This window comes from Crocuta crocuta, unplaced genomic scaffold (genome assembly GCF_008692635.1).
Source record: "Crocuta crocuta isolate KB4526 unplaced genomic scaffold, BGI_CrCroc_1.0 scaffold140, whole genome shotgun sequence".
NCBI lineage: Eukaryota > Metazoa > Chordata > Mammalia > Carnivora > Hyaenidae > Crocuta > Crocuta crocuta.
In genome coordinates, this window is record NW_027527775.1 from 9,266,606 (window position 1) to 9,285,974 (window position 19,369).

General features: G+C 38.6%; 1 protein-coding gene across 10 annotated transcripts in view; it reads left to right on the forward strand.

Annotated features, from left to right (window-relative positions):
* The window catches only part of RBPMS (RNA binding protein, mRNA processing factor), a 174,672-nt gene that overhangs the window by 66,334 nt on the left and 88,969 nt on the right, over nt 1–19,369 (forward strand). For all 10 annotated transcript variants that reach the window (XR_013337293.1, XR_013337289.1, XR_013337291.1 and 7 more), the window contains exons 2-4: nt 8,334–8,411; nt 11,408–11,446; nt 12,671–12,733. Coding sequence is in view for 7 of the 10 variants with exons in the window: in XM_077772924.1 (XP_077629050.1) it covers nt 8,334–8,411; nt 11,408–11,446; nt 12,671–12,733 (180 nt within the window). In the remaining 3 variants the exon portion in view is untranslated. The remainder of the gene's footprint in view (nt 1–8,333; nt 8,412–11,407; nt 11,447–12,670; nt 12,734–19,369) is intronic.

Genomic DNA, 19,369 nt, shown 5'->3' on the forward strand with positions numbered 1-19,369 from the left:
ACGAGTTTATGGAACCATGGCTGTTCCATTCTGTATGTGCTCCCATGAGTCGTCTTCCTTCTTCTGATCCTACTGGAAACTTTCTGATTGCTTTGTCAAAGGCACCCTGGTGTCCTGGGGCCCAAAGTAAGAGGATGAATTTGGTTATTCTGTGGATAGTGATCTTCTACAATTGAATATCCCTCAGGGCAAACACTACTAGGTCCCTCAGAACTAGGAAGACTTGCAATATAGATCATTACGTTTTAGATTATCAATCTCAAACTGAAACCTGGGAGCTCATAACAACATAGTAATAACCCCTCTATCCCATAATTAGTCCTAGGTGTCTGTACCAAAACTTAACCTTCCCAGGGCTGGTAATGGAATGTGTGTTTAAATCCAGTAGGTGGCCAGGAGAGTGGAACTTGACCACTTATCCCATCTTGAAATCAGTGCCAATAGGAAACTGGAGCTTCACCAAAGGCTGGTCAATTTCTTTTGAGCTGCAACCAGAATAAAATTCCTGGCAGACCATTTTAATGACTGTGGTAATCCATTTTCATAGTGGCAGTACACGAATGCTAAATCATAGCAGGCCAACAAAGCTGCCTTTGGAAATGAGATGACAAGGCCATCCTCAGCAGGGTTCATTGTTCGGAGTTTCTTGTTTCAGGTGATGCTTACAGAAGAAGCAAATAACTAAATCCATCAATACGGGGCGCCTGGGTGGCTCAGTCGGTTGAGCGTCCGACTTCGGCTCAGGTCATGATTTCACAGTTTGTGGGTTCGAGCCCCGCATCGGGCTCTGTGGTGACAGCTCAGAGCCTGGAGCCTGCTTTGGATTCTGTGTCTCCCTCTCTCTGACCCTCCCCTGCTCATGCTGCCTGCCCTCCCCGCCCCCCGACTCTCAGAAACAAATAAAACATTAAAAAAATTAAATCCATCAATACTTTATTTGAAGCGAGTAAATTAATCTGTATGTAAAATTTAAAAGCAGGACTCTGAACCCCCTCCCCCGCCGTGTCTTAAAATAACCCAGCTTTGTTGGGTTTATGCTGCACAGGTATGTGGCTGGAGTTCTTTAACTTTTCTGTCCCTGAAACCAAGTTTATATTACCTGGTCTCTGAAGAAAGCTGGCACTTCTTGGGAGTTGGGGAGTGTGTGATCCCTGGGTTGTTGTCTTAGTGGGAAGTAGGGTGTTGACAAACCAAGAGGACCTTTGACTGAACCCAGGATGGTCCTGCTCCTAGGCCTTAATTTAGGGTCATTGTTGCCTGATTTTGGCTAGATCTTATTTTTGGTGAAAGTACAAAGAAACACGGACTTTCCTCAGAATTGGAATGTGAAGCAAACTAAATACATACATCTGCTAGATCTAATTTGTCCCTTTGGAGCCACAGGCAGAAAAATGAGACTAGCTAAGGACAGAAGGATAGGTTGCACCCAAGGTTCCTATTTCTAATGAAGGAGATATATGTGGGCTTGTGTTCTTTTTAAGAAATGGTTTCTGCTTCTGAATATTTAAATACCTCCATGTATAAATATGTAAAACTAAACTTCTCTGTAATAATTTTACCTTCTCTCCCTGCTATTGACAGAACAGTAATTTAGTAAACATTATTTCAGTACTTTTTTTTTTCTTTTTTTTTGTAGCATATACTAACTCCTAATACTTGAAGGAATTAAACTGGGATTGTAAGCCTGGGTGGCTCAGTTGGTTAAGCATCCAGCTTCAACTCAGGTCATGATCTCACGGTTCGTGGGTTCGAGCCCCGCATTGGGCTCTGTGCAGACAGCTCAGAGACTGGGGCCTGCTTCACATTCTGCATCTCCCTCTCTCTCTGACCCTCCCCTGCTCATTCTGTTTCTGTCTCTCTCTCTCTCTCTCTCTCTCTCTCTCAGAAATAAAACATTAAAAAAATTTTAAAAACTGGGATTGTAGGCAAATTCTGGTGTTCACTTTTTCACTTAATAGGAGCCTTCTGTGTCAGTAGATCTGGATATCTACTCACCATTTTAAATGTGCAAGCTAGCAATTTCGAGTATCTTTTCAAAAAACCTTGTGAATTACCCTTTCATAGTGGATTTGGGACTTATTTATACATAAGTATGTTTAAATCGTAAGTTGAAATGGGAGTGATTTTACTAGTAACCATATATTGATCTGTCTATGTTACTGTGTGTACAGTCCTGAATTTTTTTGTGATCTGTTTGTCTTTTGGTCTATGTCATTTTCAGTCTTTTTTGTTTTTCTCCCTTGATTCTGATTCTTTATATCTCCTTTCCTTTTTTCTTAGTTAAACTTGTCTCTAATAATGTTATTAACCTTTTCTACCTTTTTCTCATATGAGTATTTGTCATTTGATGTTGTAACCATAGTCATACAGTTGTGTCTCGCAGATTTGGTTACCTCCTTTTGTTTGCCATGTTGTCAGCCAGAGGTGTTGTCAGCCAGAGGTGTTGACATGCAAACATTTATTGTCTCCTGTGAATATACAGTATTCTTTTGTAGATTTCTAAAGTAATCTAAGAGAGATTTATAGACTATGCACTCTGCCTAGGATTATGTTTACACACTATCAAATAAGAGACTGCAAACTAAAACAGTCTGAAAGATCTTTGAAACACATAAGTATATTTACAGAGAGGAATGGTTACTCCAAAAGAAGTAAGCCTATAGCACCTTTGAAAGCTGCTTTTGGAGTTTGCATTTACAGGTTTAAGAATGTGGGTAGGTGGATAGAGAGCTTGCAGAGGATAGGTTATCATAGGTAGAAGTACCATCGGGTTTCACTCATTAGAATGATGCAAATTAGTGGCTTAATGAATCATTAGAAAATGAGAAATAGCTTTTCCCAATCCTGTGAATTTAAATGCACCTCAAGAGGTCAGCTCAGAGCAGCTTAGAAGTAAGTGATCCCTGACATCTTCTTATAAACAACTAAAAAACATACACAGGAAATGCCCGTAGGCGTAGAGTCTTGGACACTGTGATGTTTACCAGATAGGGCCACTGGCTGGAAAGTGTGATTATTCTCTGCTCTGTACTGAAATGAAGCATTTATCTATTGGTTTATACTTTAATGTCTAGATTACCTGCAGGATAATGTGTGTTCTTTGTTAAACGTAGGACCTTTCCATTTCAGGGCCTCCTTTGACCTTTTGATGCAGGAAAACTCAAACCTGACACAAAGACTTTACTTACTGAATTAGAATTTATTAAATTAGAAGTTCCTCACTGATATGTGGTTTGTCTTTCAGGTGGGAACTGGCACTGCCCCCGAAGAACCCATGGTTAGTTTTATCCAAAATGTAACTGGGGCCTCTATAGGGAATGCCAGATAAATGAGCAAAGAAGTCTTGCTCTTCCTGTCCAGCACAGGAGATTCCCCCTGGCATTTCCTTCAGTTCTTTTGTGGTGTGAAGATGAAGTTGGAGGTACATCCACAGAATCCATTAGCGTCCCTTTGGGATAGAGCTGTCAGCAGCTTCATGTCTTGCACTTCTATGAGGCATGTTGTGTCCTTGACTAAGAAATGTTTCCCCGTGTATCTGACAAAGTAAACATCTGTGATGCTAGAGGCATGGTGCCAGGCACATCTGTGTAAGTGAAGGGCTGCCTTGGATAATGATTGACCCTGCCACAAAGTTCTTTTGGTATCTTCCATTTGTTGTTTTGGGACCTTTTTTCCCTATTTGATTATTTACATGTCTCAAACTTTCCCCTCACTTTCGGTTACTTTGTGAATGAATTAAGCTTTCTGTTACCATTTTTATTTGCATGTTCTGTCTCCTTCACTGGCCCTAAGCTCCTTGCAAGCAAGAATCATGCTTTACCTTTGTGATTTCCACAGGCATAGTAAAGACAAATGTTATCCTATTTAATGGTTAAGGTTTAAAAAAAATGGGGTGAGAAGGGGGGAACTAAACTATTTCTAAAAAAAAATTTTATGTTTGTGTTATTTCTGACACAGAGAGAGAGAGAGAGAGAGAGAGAATGAGTGGGGGAGGGGCAGAGAGAGAAGGAGACACAGAATCTGAGCTGTCAGCACAGAGCCTGAACTGTGAACCGTGAGATGACCTGAGCAGAAGTTGAATGCTTAACTGACTGAGCTACCCAGGAGCCGCCCCCCCCGCCCACCTTTTTTAATCCCCACTATCTAGAACCTAGTCACAATGAAATAGCAGGAGTTAGGTATTCAGGAAGAGGTTTTTCCATTCATTATCCATGATTTTTTTTTTAACTTAATATTTCCTAGTCTGAGAAGGTTTGGAAAGGATTTGAGGCATGTAGATTTCAAGTACTGGATTTAAGTGACCTTTAGTTGTACTCATAAATACATAATGTAATTATTTAAAAATTCTTTCTCCTAGTCCATCTGTTTTGTCAGGAGACAGTGTCTCTTCAGTGAGAGATGAGATGTCTAGGAAGGCTTTTGAGATGAGATTCACTAGATTATAGGAAATGTAACTTGTGTCCATGTGTAAATAAAATACGAGAAATTTTAGTTGCCTCCAGTTTGAACAAAATTGTTTCTCTGAGCCTCTTGTCATCTGTGAGTGCGTGGCAAGCTTAGGGCCAATGGGAGTGCAATTTATTTCATGTGTAACACTTTGGGATACTAATATCAGCATCACTTCTAATTCTGAAATGTTTACAATAAAGTTTCCTCTTATAAACAAAAAATTTTATTGATGTAAATATTGACATTGTTTAGTTTCCTAAAAAAAAAAAAAAAACCCAGGCTTTTCTCCACTAAAGAAAGTTATCTAATACATGTGTATTAAAGCTAATCAACATGAAAATCACTTATTCCACCACTCGGGTAAGCCATATAAATATAACTGTTTTGGTGTGTATGTCCCACAAAGGCGTGTTATACCTCTCAATACATATGGGTGTGGGCTGTTGTACAGAATAAAATCGAACTATTTGTACTTTTTCCTTGAACATAATTCTTTTTCTGGACAGTAATTTTTATCGGTTGCATAATAGTACATGTTATTGATGTAAATGAGCCTTAATTTACATCACGTAATATTTTGAAACCCCCCCGATTTCTGTTTTGTTGGTAAACTGTTTGACTTGAAGTTTGTAAAGTATTTTTCTTTAGAACAATACTGTAAATGGTAGTTTATTTTCTAAGTTAACTCCCTAAATTTTAATTAATATCTGTCACATAGCTAATGGACAAATGGTACTCCAGCGTTTAAACCATAGAATCTGCTTATTACATATTTCCCTGGAAATTTGTCATATAGTCAGCACCTGGCATAATGTCAAACATACTGGGTACTACTCATCAAAGTCCGAGTGAATGGGAGCTGGGATTCCCTCGGTTTCTAGATTGTCCTGGCTTGAGCAGCCAAGGACAGATGGTGTTTACTTTTTTGGACTGTGGGAAGAACATTGTGGATGGTAATGAGGGCACACTGAATACAGGATTCCCTCCTCATCTGTGTCTTTGGCAATTGTCAGTAATTTGGCCTTAACTTTGATAAAAGAAAGTTCCTGGAAAAAGAGTCTTTATCTCTGGCAAAGTTGAGGGAGATGGGAGAAGGCAAAAGATAAATTGAACCTTGTCAGCATTTGTAAAACAGTACTATCCAAGAGCAATAGAATATATGTTTGTTTTTAAGTACATAGCATTTATCATGTTCTGGGTAATAAAAGAAGGAATTGAAGGGCAGTTTTTAAAAAAATTAAGTCTATACGTACCGTATCATTCAGCTCTTCTACTTCTAGGTAATTAACCAAGAAGAAAGAAAACATATTCATACAAAGACTTGGACAAATCAGTGCATGTTCATCTCCAAGCCATTTTATTTGTAAAAGCAAAAATTAGAAATAACCCAAATGTCCTGTACCATCAAATGAATGGATAAATGAACTGTATCCTTAGGACAGAGTACTACTCAGTAGTAAAAAAGGAATAGACTATTGATAATGCTACAGTGGGTGAATCTCAGAATAGTTATGCTGAAGTAAAAATGCCAGACAAGAATATGTTCTTTATGGCTCCATTTGTATGAACCTTTAGACCATTTATAATCATAGTGACAGAAGGCACAGATTGGTGATTGCCTGGGGATGCGGATGGTAGGACAGGGTAGCGGGAAACTTAGGGAGATGGTGGATATGTTAATCATCTTGATTGTTGTGTTGGTTTCACAGGTTATACATATGTCAAAACATCTCAAATTGCAGGGGTGCCTGGGTGGCTCAGTTGATCAAGTATCTGACTCTTGATCTTGCCTCAGGTCATGATCTCACTGCTTTGGGCTGTGCACTGACTGTGTGGAGCCTGCTTAGGATCCCCCTCACCCCCATAGTGAATGAGCACACACTCTCTAAGAATTTTTTTTAATCTTTATCAAATTGTAAATGTACAGTTTATTATGTAGTGGCCCTTGATCCCTGTAGGGGATTAGGAGCACCGTCCTCTGCACGGTCAAAAATCCACATGTAACTTCCGTCTCCCTTATTACTTAACTCTCCCAATAGCCTTCTGTTGAAGTTTTACTGGTAACAAATAGTTTGTATGTTACATATATTGTATGCTATATTATTACAATAAAATAAGCTGAGAAAAGTTATTAAAATCATAGGGAAGGGAAAATACACTTATAGTACTAAACTATATTGGGGGGAAAATCTGCCTGTAAGTAGACCACATACATAGTTGAAACCTGTGTTCAGGGGTCATCTGTGTATCAACTATAGCACAATAAAGTTATCTAAAATATGAATGAATAACAGGCCCTCATGATTCTGAGGCTGTTTATATCATTATAGTGTTGATTACACACCTGTATGCAAATGGCATGACATTTTACTGTATGGTAGGTCAATAAAGGGTTTTGCCTGATTTGTGCTGCTTCACAACCAAAATCAATAGAGAGCATTAGGGTTCTAGAAAATCTCCCAGTTTTGCACTGAAGAAAAATCTAGATTTCTAGCTGGTCAACAATACAGCATTGAATTTTTCATAAAGTAGCAACATTGATACCTGATGCGGAACTCTGTCAAATTGTATCAGCCTGAGTAGAGAAGAAGAATAGATTATGTGGAGGTGGAGTCAAAACTCGTAGAAACAGAGTAGAATGGTGGTTACCAGGGGATCAAGATGGGGCAAATGAGATGCTGGTCAAAGATACAGATTTCCAGTTAGAAGCTGGATAAGTTATGGATATCTAATGCTCAGCAATGTGATTATAGCTACCAATACTGTATTATACTGGGAAGTCAGTAGATCCTAAATGTTTTCACCACAAAGAAGAAATGGTTGATTAGATGACTCAGTAGCTAATACTCTGGTGGTGACTACCAACATATAAGTATATAAGTATATTGAATCCTTACATTTGTACATCTTAAATTTTCACAATATTACATGTTCATTACATCTCTCTGTGTGGGAAGGTGTAGAAAACTTGACTAAAGGCCCACAAAACACACGAAGTAGAAAGAAGACATGGTGATAATGATTCAGTGATTTCTCTGCCTATTCAGTGAACACCAGATTCCTGAGCCATTGACTTTTGATGCCCCCTGTGGTTTGATCCTCGGGTACCTGTTCAGTTTTGGCTCACCCTTCTTCCAGGATCCACTGTGCCACCCTCCGGTTCATTGCGTTGGTTATTAGTATTTTCTCTGCCTCTGAGTCTTTTTCTTCTCTGTTTGCACTTTGTCTGTGTGATAATATTCTTCCTATTCTTTAAGTCCCCAGTCAAAGGCTAACGTGTTTTTTCCAGTCCTCCCAAATAAAAGTGTGTCATCAGTGTTCTGTATTTCAGTAGAAATTAATCACGTAATTTGTACCTTAGGCCTTAGGGGGTATAGGTCAGTGAAGTCTTCCCTGCTGTTTTGGAACTGAGCAGATGGAGAGTTATGCATTTTGGCTACTATTTAAATGTGTTCGGGTTATTCAACAACCTTTTTACATTTATTAAAATTAATTATTAATGCCGATGAGGGAGAGGCAAGGACAAACAGGAAAAACCAGAAATTGTTCAGATTTTTATTTTGGAACCATGTTCTGCAGTCATTTGATATAGAGCAGAGAGGTAGTAGATTTGCTGTTCTCATGACTTTTTTTTCCCCCCCATAAGCTGATACTTTTAACTATGTAGACCTCTTCCCTTCATAGGGTTAGAATCAGGTAATGGCTAATTGGGAAAGGAGAAATAAGTTTGTAAATGCCATTGTTAGAGTACTAATTGGGTTATGGGAAAAAATATGAACTAGGTAGGACTTGTGAAGTATATGAAGGAGTGTGTTTCTGAGATTGCAGGTGAGAGCTGTTCTCTGGATTGTCCACTCTCTTGATCACTTCTGTTTATTTTCCAGGTCCGGACCCTGTTTGTCAGTGGTCTCCCTCTGGATATCAAACCTCGGGAGCTCTATCTGCTTTTCAGACCATTTAAGGTACTTTTTCTCTTTGAGAAATTTAAAAAAAACAAAAAACAAAAAACAACAACAAAAGGTGTGTGTATGAGCGTTGTGGGGTTTCTGCAAGAAGAAATGATACGTTTGAGAAAGCGTCTTATAAGGTGACCTTCTTACAAGGTTGGTCACTAAAGGAGAGTTAACAGCTCAGTTTCACTGTATGGTCTCCAGTGTTCTGTCCTCCCCAACAGCTAATCTAGAAAAGTCTCTCTTCTTTCTAATGTGGACCTGCATCTGGCTCTTCTGCACGTAGAACAGCCTTCGTGTCTTCCCTGTTTATCATCTGCAAATCGGGAGTATTCTTTTGAGTACAGTTGACCAAAAATTCTATCAATTACTGTTACTTATATTACCAGTGCAGTAATATAAGTTAAGCCGTATTCCTACAAGGTTTATTAGTGGAAATGCTGTTCTTAATACTATTCTTTGGATACATAAGTTAAATATACTTTTAAACTAAGTATATTTATTTAGACAACGTACCCACTGTTTTCCTGTGAGAAGAATGTCCTAAATTTCATACAAAGGAAAACAGAATTTTAAAGAATTACTTGGTATGCTGGCACATCATGTAATACTCAACACAGCTGCCTGTCCATTAGGACTATCAAGGTAAAATCACATTCAAGATACTTATTTAACCTTGCTGGAATTGAAAATGTAACGGGACATTGGACCACCAAGGAGAAACCTTGAAGGCTAGCCTGTGTTGAAGATAAGAGAAAAATGGGACTGGGTACACTGTGGGCTGGAGGCCTAGGCCCTCAAGGAGACCATGTAGAAGTCATGATGAATTCAGGGCTTGTATCTGAGCTGGTCAGTGAGAACGTGTTAGCAGCAGTGTCCAGGAGCACATTTACGATTAGGTGGTGGGCCATCCTGATTAATGATCAGACCTCCATTGTGTTGAAGCAAGACCCCAGCCACAGAGGCAAGACAGACTGAGGGACAGAGTTTAGCTTCTCAGGGAGAAGGAGAGAGTAGGATGTAACAGTTGAAAACATCTGGGTAGGAAAGGAAGATAGAAGGTTGAAGGGGCAGTCTGTTAAACACCAACAAATCTAGGTCATGTGCCGGGAAGGCACCATGTATTAATAGACCTGTGTCTATTCTGATAGCCATCCTCTTACTGTAACAATGATGACGGAACAGAGGGAAGGAAACAGAAGGGTTAGATGTGCTTAGTTGAGAGGAAGTGGGGAAAAAAGATGATGATGTTGTGAGGAGAGTGTCAATTTCATAGGATTTCCTGAGTATCTTCTGCAGGGCTGCCATTTCTACTGTCTGTCCCTTTTGTAGGATAAGGACTTTTTAATTGAGTTGATCATCTAAAAGGACAGAAAACTGTTATGTTTTTGTGTGTATAGAGAGATTGAGCCAGCAAGCCTTCCTACATGAACTACTCCATTTAAATTGCATCATACTCCATTCAGGTGGGTTGGCCTCAGTTTTTCAGATGAGGAAAATGAAACTTGTATAACAACAAATTTTGCTCCAGTTCACACATAATAAATGGCAGGGCTAGGATTCAAACCCAAGCAATTTGACTCCCCCATCCATGTTCTGAACTAGTCTGTGATGCTGTTTTTCAGTTTGTGACTTGAGAGCACAATATATCGCTACCGGTGGTGGTGTACTTGAGTGAAATATCCATTTGTCCTTTGCCTCTGAGGCCTTCAGAGTGTTTAAACCCCCAAGTTTTTCAGAGACAGCACCTTGAAAAAGGAAGAGGCAGGGCTGTGAATCATGACCTCTATGGCCAGAAGAGCTCAAGGTCTTTGAGGTAAAATGTTGACAGTAGCTAATTGGTAACATAGTTCTCTGCTGGGAAGATAGGAGGATGAATCAATCCCAACATCCTGCCCAGAAACCCCAACGCTAGAGTCAGGACCCTGGTACATTCCTAACAACCCTCTTTTAATTAAAGTCCCTGGAGGCTGACCCTAGTCTGCAAATCTGTCTTGGCACTGATATGTGTGGTGGTCAATCATGTCAAGTGGTGTTTTTTTCCCCCTTGAGTCATCCATCAGTGCAAGTCACCAGCTATTGATTATTTTCAGAAATAAACACATTTTGTTATCCTTAACCTGAGGAGCCAGGAGGGGTGAAGGGAGGGGAGTGAAAAGGGAGGGTTTCTATCCTTCTTGAGGATGATTTGCAGTAAAAAGCCAACAGGGAATCTTGGCATGTTCCAGTCAGAATACCAGGATGAAAAGTGGCTGCTCCAATAAGTAAGCAAAATAACTCAACAGAATTTAGCATCACTACTTGCTTGACTTTTCCTGGCAGTTTGAAGTTTTGCATAAGTAGTTCTACTTAGGGTACATTCTTAATGTTTTAATGTTATTTTATAGCAGACCCATGACCAAGTCATCACGTACTAAATCACAAATTTAGTAAGATATCTTCCTAGCTTAACTAAATTTACTCCTTTCACTCTCCTAGTTCTGGAAAATGAAAAAGACCTGTTGACAGGAACCCATTTTCCTACTATTGTGTAATTTCATTGAAAAAAAAATAAGGAAAAGAAACATAGATACACGCATAAATTTCAGGATATGATTTGTTTTAGGCATTAAGTGTGGAAGCATAGGTAGGTGTGTGCGTGCATGTGTGTGTGTAAAATTTGCTTTCTCAATTACCTTAAGAGGTATTTGAAAGAAGAGTTAGTAGTAGCCAAAGGACTCCTTTTTACTTGAGCAAGATGCCATTAAAATAGTTTTTTGGGGGGTACCTGTGTGGCTCGGTTAATTAGGCCTCTAACTCTTGATTTCTACTCAGGTCATGATCTCATTCATGATTTGGAGTTTGAGCCCTGTGTTGGGCTCTGCACAAACCGCGTGGAGCCTGCTTTGGGATGCTTTCTCCCTCCCTCTCTGCCCCTCTTGCTTGCTCACTCAAAAAACATTTTTTTAATTGCTTTTTTTTTTTCCTTAGTGTCTTTTGGTCTAAATTTGGTTCTTATTAATTTTCAGGGCTACGAGGGTTCTCTTATAAAGCTCACATCTAAGCAGGTAAGAATTTCAAACTTGAATATAAATGATCACTACTACAATAAATTTGAATTGACTTTCTTCAGGAATGTTACTGGGGCCTGAGCATTCTCTTTTTTTATTCTCATTAGGATTTGGTTTTTGTTGTTGACTTAAAATTAAGGGTGAGATTGGTTAGGAATTAGCACAGGAAAATGATTCATAATTCCATTGTCTCCAGCTAGGATATCTGAGGCTGTCCCTGAGGAAAGCAAATGTAATGCCTCCAGCGTGGTTATGTTGGGATTGGTCTGTATATTCAAAACAAATGATCCAATTATTCCCATTTCTTCCTTTTTAAAAAAAGATTGAATAGGCAAAATTTTGTAGTCAGTGTAACTATCTGCTGGGAGGAATCGTGCTGTCTTTCCTGTGTTTCTAACTCCTAAAATCACAGGTATAGTCTCAAGTCTAGAGTAGAGCACAGAAGGTGCAGAATGGAGGGTGGTAATCCAAGACCCTGATAGCTTTTATAAGCTTCTTGAAAATTTTTAGCTATATGCCCGCCCCCCATGCTGAATACCTTAGCAGGTTCACCTCTCAGTCACTTTCATCTCTCAGCAAGGTAATCTCTGATTTATTGTGAGTAAGCTATGTTGCAAGCATCTTTCTGGACTAGAAGATACTGAGTCCAGAGGGATTATCACTCCTCTCTATTCAGTTGGAACAATTTGGTTTACACACCTAGTTAAACTTTTTAAGGTATCCCTTGGGATTTGCAATGGAAATGCATTTTATAAATTTGATCGTGCAGTGAGAGTTCAGGGCTTTTATCATTGTGTCATTGTATTCCTTGCACTTACAGTGTACCAAAAGGTGATTCGGTTCTCTTTCCATTTTAAAAGATGAAGAAACTGAGGTACAGTGAATTTGATTTAGGAAAGTAGAGCCTCTTGACCCAAGTTTTCCTCTATTCTCTTGTTCACTGCTGCTCACCTTCCAACCCCTTCTAGATTTTTTTTTTATGATCCTCTGAATCCCCAGCTGTGCCCTTGAAGAACCACTCTCACAATCCCTATTGATTCATGTTAGAAGTTTGGCTAAGCCACTGCGTCATGATTCTTTTGAACTGGCTTTCTTACTTCTTCTACCCATTGCCTGTGGTCATTTCTTTATCTTAGCTCTTCAGTTTGACATCACCTTTGACCCAGAAAAATATATGTCCCCTGATTTGTTTTTTCTTCATATTTTTTTTTCTTTCCTCAGCCCGTAGGTTTTGTCAGTTTTGACAGTCGTTCAGAAGCAGAAGCTGCAAAGAATGCTTTGAATGTAAGTAGTAATGATGTAATCATTGATGTTTCCTCGTGAGGTGGGGGGAGGGAATAGAACCTCTTTGTACAGGAAACCACGTGGAAGGAATATGACTGCTCAATATGATAGGGAGGGTTTCATCAATTAGCCATCTAAGGAGATTTTTTTCCTGGGGCACCTGGGTGACTTGGTCGGTTGAGTGTCGGACTTCGGCTCAAGTCATGATCTCACAGTTTATGGGTTTGAGCGCCATGTTGGTCTCCGTGCTGACAGTTCAGAGCCTGGGGTCTGCTTTGGATTCTGTGTCACCTTCTCTGCCCCTCCCTTGCTCGTGCAGTCTCTCTCTCTCCTCTCAAAAATAAACATTAAAACAAAATTTTTTAAAGGATTTTTTTTCCTTGAATTGTGGTCACATGTGCAAACTATTGAATGATATGCTGCTCTTCTCCAGCTTTTACTGTAATGTTCAAAATACCTGACAATGCCTTATTTTAATTCAGCCCTAATCACTCCCCATGGTCATGTGCAGCTTAGTTTGGCCATTGTTATATTCTCAAAGGCTAAGCCTAACCCAAGAGTAGATCAAAATCTTGGCTTTCCTTGTCTCGTGAGGATTCCATTTTAGGTATGTGGCATTTTTTTCTTTTTTTTTTTTTTTTTTAAGGTTATAGTCTTTGGTTTTCCCCAAAGACATTCTGCATTGTGCTATAATAAATGGTTGACAACTGTAATTGAGTAGGGATACCTATGTTTGGTAGGCATCTTGTCTACCATATGTTTTGAGGCTTTTGCCAGCTTTATTTTAGTAAATATTTTCTTCCTTTAGTATGCTAGGAAAGAAAACAACTTAATAGGAACCAAGCTGAAGGAAGGTGAAAGGAAGCCGAATTTGAGTTCCAGATACTGAGGGCTGATCCTGAGGTTAAGAGTTGTAGTGAGAAGTCTGGCTCCATCCTGCTCCGGGCGGTTGACCTAACTGGCTGTGAATAAGGATTGATGAAAGTGGCCAAAAAGATTGAGGGTACTTCTTAAAAGGCAACTGGCCCCTAGACTAGTGCAGTCTGAGTGTCATGGTTGTAGGCCTTTGTGTTGCTCTGGAACCTGTCGGTGCCCCTCCCACACCTGCCTTGGCGCTAAGGCAGACCCTGCCGAGGAAGGCTGGAGGGGAGACCTGGTGTCCTGGAGACTCAAGGGCTGAGGCACAGGGCCTCCAGGGGCTCTGTTTAGTCAGCATATAATGGGTGTCAATGTGACATGATCTTGAAAGGTTTTTAGCCTTTGAAAAAAATGTACACACTCACAGAAGCAGTGGTTCACCTGTGATTTATTCTTGTTGGTTTTTCGTGACCGTCTTTGGAATCTAGGAGCTCCAAAGAGCTCAGGATTTTCCTGCATTTGGATAAAGTAACCCTGTGAGAAAAACTGCTTCCACGCCCTGTTTGTCTCCCACAGAACAAAATAAACCAATGATTTATTGCGTACCAGTGGCACACACTGAAGCACAGCATGTAAAACAAATTTTAAGCTTATCTATAAAACTGGTTCTGTTTAGATGGTGGTTTTCTTTCATTTTTGCCACCATGTTCTTTTATTTTTGTTCCTATGATAGTTGAAGCTTGTTTACAGAATGAGTTCTCCATGGCTTTACTGTCTGAAGAACACTAGGCTTTTATATAAAGTGGACTTCTCTCATCTGACAAAGTTATCTGACAATAACTTGGGAAGAACTCCAAGTGAAACCGTTCAAAATTCTATTCTGTGGATCTAAGGGTAACTCTAATATTTATCTGTGGATTATTGAACCTGAACTTTCTTCTGCTCAGAGGCTGACTTGTGAGGGCAAGGCATTTATTGAGCTCTTGATTTCTTTTTTTGACGTTTTAATTTTAACTTTTATATATAAAGTATTAGAGGTCTTTGTACCTTGGAAGCCATCCTGTTATAGTTCTGGGAATGGAGACCCAGAAAGGATGAATGGCTTAGTCAGGAAGCATATTAAAACTACAACTAGAAGTAAGCCTTTTGCATCTTAATCTTGTCTACTTTGTACAACATCTTGTTGCTTGCTTTGTCCATGGAATGTTGCTGTGTTTTTCCTGGTGGCAGTGACCGACTACTTAATTCATACTGTCTGGGACAGATGGTCATGATAAAGTTTGGTGTTATGTGACAGCGGAGCAGAGTTTCTTGTCTCTACAGAGAAAATGGGCCTGTTTAGGATAATGTGCTTAATCATGAAGCTGACACATTTTCTGTGATCTCACATATTCTGCTGTTTTCAGGGTCATCTTTTCTAAGTGGTGAATTAAAAACATACGGTACTCCTAGCCATTACAAAATTTTCTCATGTCATTTGTCCAGGCTTCTCTTAAAAGCTTTTCCTCACATTCCTTTGGGGGAAAAGTTCCATGTTGTAATGTTTTGTTTTATTCCACAATTGAGAAACTAAAAACTCAGTCCGTCCAGTAAGTCTCTGTATAGACTGGTTTACAGCGTTATGAATCACTTCTCCCTGCTTCTCTTGTTGTCTTTCTCAGTCATGGTTAGTGTCTGGTTCCGTTATTAGTATTAATAACTAGTCTTTTCCCAAATGACTGGTTTTTAAATGTGCTTCCTTCCATTTTTGGATTAAGTCATTTTGATAATTTTACGGAAAAACATGCTCACCTTGAATGAAGTGGTAACATTGAATTTTTATCAGGAAGTTATTTATATCCTCTAAAGTAAATACAATGTATTTTGTTTTTACAGTAAAAACTCCCAAATTAAGCTAAAAATAACCCAAACCCAGACTTCCCTTCAGGTTATCTATGGTCCCATTAATCCACATGATTAGAAACCCCATCCATTCTTTAACCTGACAACAAAATATCTGACCTATCCTTCACCCTTTATACACGTTTGTAATTTCCATACTGGCAGTTTACCGTTTTTCATGCTAATGGAAAGAGGGTGCTGATAATCCAAAGTGTCCAGTTATCTTTAGGATTTGTTTGTAATTTTGCAACGTATAAATCAAATACTGTGAGTAATATTGAGAGTTAGCCTGATTTAGTAAAAGATTTGTGCAAGTTTTAAAAAGAAACATAGGAGATAGAGCAGGTATAAAGGTAAGGACCTTGAGCAGAGGTGAGAATAAGCCATCCCTGGCTTCCTACCAACTGTGAAGACCCCAGTATTGCCTCTGTTGCCTAGCCGAAATCTTGTTTAATAAATAAGGGTGATTGGTAGTTAACACTTTAGATCAACAGGCTTATTGTCTTCATTGCTTGTGTAAGTTTCCATAACAGGCATTGTCTTACACTGGTGTTTGGGAATCACTCTTCTAAAGTACAGTTGACCCTTGAACATCATAGGGATCAGGGGCTGACCACCCCCTCAGTAAAATACAAAAATACATAAAACTTTTGACTCCCCTAAAACTTAATATTTGGCTGTTGATCAGAAGCTTTATTGATAACATAGTCAACTAACATGTATGTTATATGTATTATATCTTGTAGTTTTACAATAAAGTAAGCTAGAGAAAAGAAATATTATGAAAATACATTTACAGTACTGTATTTATTTAAAAAAAATTTTTCTCCCCATGCAGGTAGGCCCACAGAGCTCAAACCTGTGTTGTTCAAGGGTCAGCTGTATACCTTGAAAGGTTGTGTGTGGACCTCTGGAGTATGTGTGCCATTTTGTTTGAAATACCTTTCCCTCTAATTTGTTACTGGGCTAGGTTTTATTATAGACTCAATTGTAAATTATATCAGAATTGGAGAAGCCTGGTGCAGTCAAACTGTACATCACTACAATTTGCCTTCACAACTAAACTTTGCCTGGATAAACACGATTATTGGCTCTACTCTCAGTTATACTAATTGATGTAAAATATCTCTAATTATCATTGTACCCCCAAGTCTATTGGATTCTTCTGTTTATTGAGATAGAACTCACATAGCATACAACCCATTTAAAGTGTACAGTTCAGTGGAGCGCCTGAGTGGCTCAGTGGGTTAAGCATCTGACTTTGGCTCAGGCCATGATCTCACAGCTCCTGAGATGAAGCCCCGCATTGGGCTCTCTGCCCCTCCCCCGCTTGCGGTCTTCTCAAAAATAAATATTAAAAAAACGCTTAAAATTGTTATGTCATTCTTACATTTAAAATTTTGCCATCTCAATGATTTTTAAATGCACAATTCAGTGGCACTTAACTACATTCACGATGTTGTGTAACCATTGCTGATGTCTATTTCCAAAACTTTGTCATCATCCCAAACTACGTTGCCATTAATCAGTACTTCCCAATTTTCCCTTCCAGCCCCTGGTTAACCTCTAATTTATTTTCAGTCTCTGTTTCTTCACCTATTCTGGATATTGAAATATTTGTCCTTTTGCATTTGGCTTCTTTCACTTGGTGTAATGTTTTCAAGACTCCTCTGTGTTGTAGCTTCAGTCAGAACATCCATCCTTTTTTGGCTGATAATCCATTGTATGTGTCTGCCACCTTTTATTTATCCCTTCATCTGTCGATGGATGCTTAAGTTATTTCTACCTTTTTGCTCTTGTGAATGATGAATGCTTTAGTGAACATTGGTGTACAAGTATCTATTTGAGTCTCTCTTTTCAGTTATTTTAGCTATATATCTAGGAGTAGAATTGCTGAGTCATATGGTAATTCTGTCTTCCACTTTTTGAGGAACTTCTAAACCTTTCCATAGTAGCTGCACCATTTTAAATTGCCACCAGTAATGTATATAGGGTTCCAGTTTCTCCATATCCTCCCCAATACTTGTTTTGTTAAATTAGGATCATACTAGTAGGAAGAAGTGATCATTGGGTTCTTATACTTGTTGACTGATTTCAGTAGTAGATTTGGGTTCTTTTGGAATCCTACATGACAGAAAATGTTTCCTTTAACAGGGATTAGTAACGTTTCTGTGATGGCAATTTTAATCAATAGAACTGTATTACCATTAAATAGTTTAGTTTACCTGTTAATAAAAGAAGGGTGGGAAAACAACCTTTGTGTGATTCATTTAATAAGGTAAGACTTCTGTTTTGTGCTCTTTTATATACAATATGCAAGACACAAAGGAATGGTATTTTCTCAAGGTCTAAAAAGACTTTGGAATAGAAATTGAAAAGCAGTTTGGTTTTGAAGAGGAAAACGTGGCAGTCATGCAGACTTCCAGTGCAAAGAAGCCTTAATAAATGGAAAATGAAGAGAAATTGAGGGTATGTAGTATTATATTCTTAATGATTGAGGAAATTTATCAGTTGAGTAGTGTGTATGGTAAAAATTTTTAGGAAAATCTTTCATTTCTTTTTTCAGCAAAATACAGATATATTTAAAAACATTAGATACAGTTTATGAAAGAATAAAAATCCTATCTAGAATATAAAATAGTAGAACAAAGATAGGTGCTGTTATACAAGTGGAATGAGTGAATATAAGACTGATTTTTTTTCAAGCACATTTATATTACAGTTTTAAAACTAACATATCTTTGAAATCATAGAATTGGTAGACGATGTATTTAAGAATTAGTTCAGAGACTTACAAAACAATTTTACTGGTGGTATTTATGTGTAGGAAGAAGCAACGGCTTATTGTATATAACTATCGTGTTTCAAGGGACATGACTTAATAGTAAAGTTTTTATAAGAAACTATTAGTTATTTTAAAAATTCTACCTAAATTAAAATAACATTGTATACTCCTGCTCTAATTCCATTCTAATAGTCTACAACTATATCAAATGAAATGGTAAAAGTTAAAATTTTAGCATTTTAGATAACAAAAGGAACTCAAGAAAGAAACTCAGATTGAAAGTTTCAAATACCCACTGAGTTTGGCACCTTTTCTTACTACAAAGTATCTGCTCTTAGACATGGGGTTACCCTTCCTGGTGACCTCAGGTACAATAAGAAGGAAAGAAGCCACCAGAGCCCAGCGTCCCTAGGCACGGAGGACACAAAGCACGACAGACCATGGCAGTCTGCAGAACAAGAAGTGGGTGGAAAAGCAAGCCGAATCTTCCATGTCTTCACATTTGAATGGAGTCAACTCTCTGCATTACAATTACTGACTTTCCTACTGATCTAGAATTAAGACCATGAGAAGTCAGTATTCTGTTTAAAGGCTGGCGTGTATGTTATAAATTTCAAGAACATGCCTATGCAAATATATAAATTTTATGTAGAACACCTCTGATGCAGCATTACTGTGCTTATATTTAAAGACTAAAAATTTATATCTAACTTAAAACTATTCAAAGTGAACAGGCCAACATTATGATGAAACCTGTTTGTATCCAAGGAACGTAGTAACTGCTTGACAAATTTACCATCCTAGAAACTCCCTCTGAGAAGATCGAAAAGGTAGGCTTAGCTTTCTGCTGCCCATAAGGCAATACCTGCTATGACTTAAACATCAGTAAGAGAGCTTATTGCCAGCAATACTTCAGTACTTGGCCAACTCCTAAGAGACCCACAAAGCCACAAGAAGCAAATGAAATACCCCAGGACCAATAAAAACCCCATTTCTTATCATCGCTTTATTTCTCTTCTACTGTTCCAGGCTCTTGAGTACATCGGGCATAGCGCTGCATTGGGACGGCATACAAAAGCATCGGTTTTACCTTCCAACTGTTAATTCTTCCC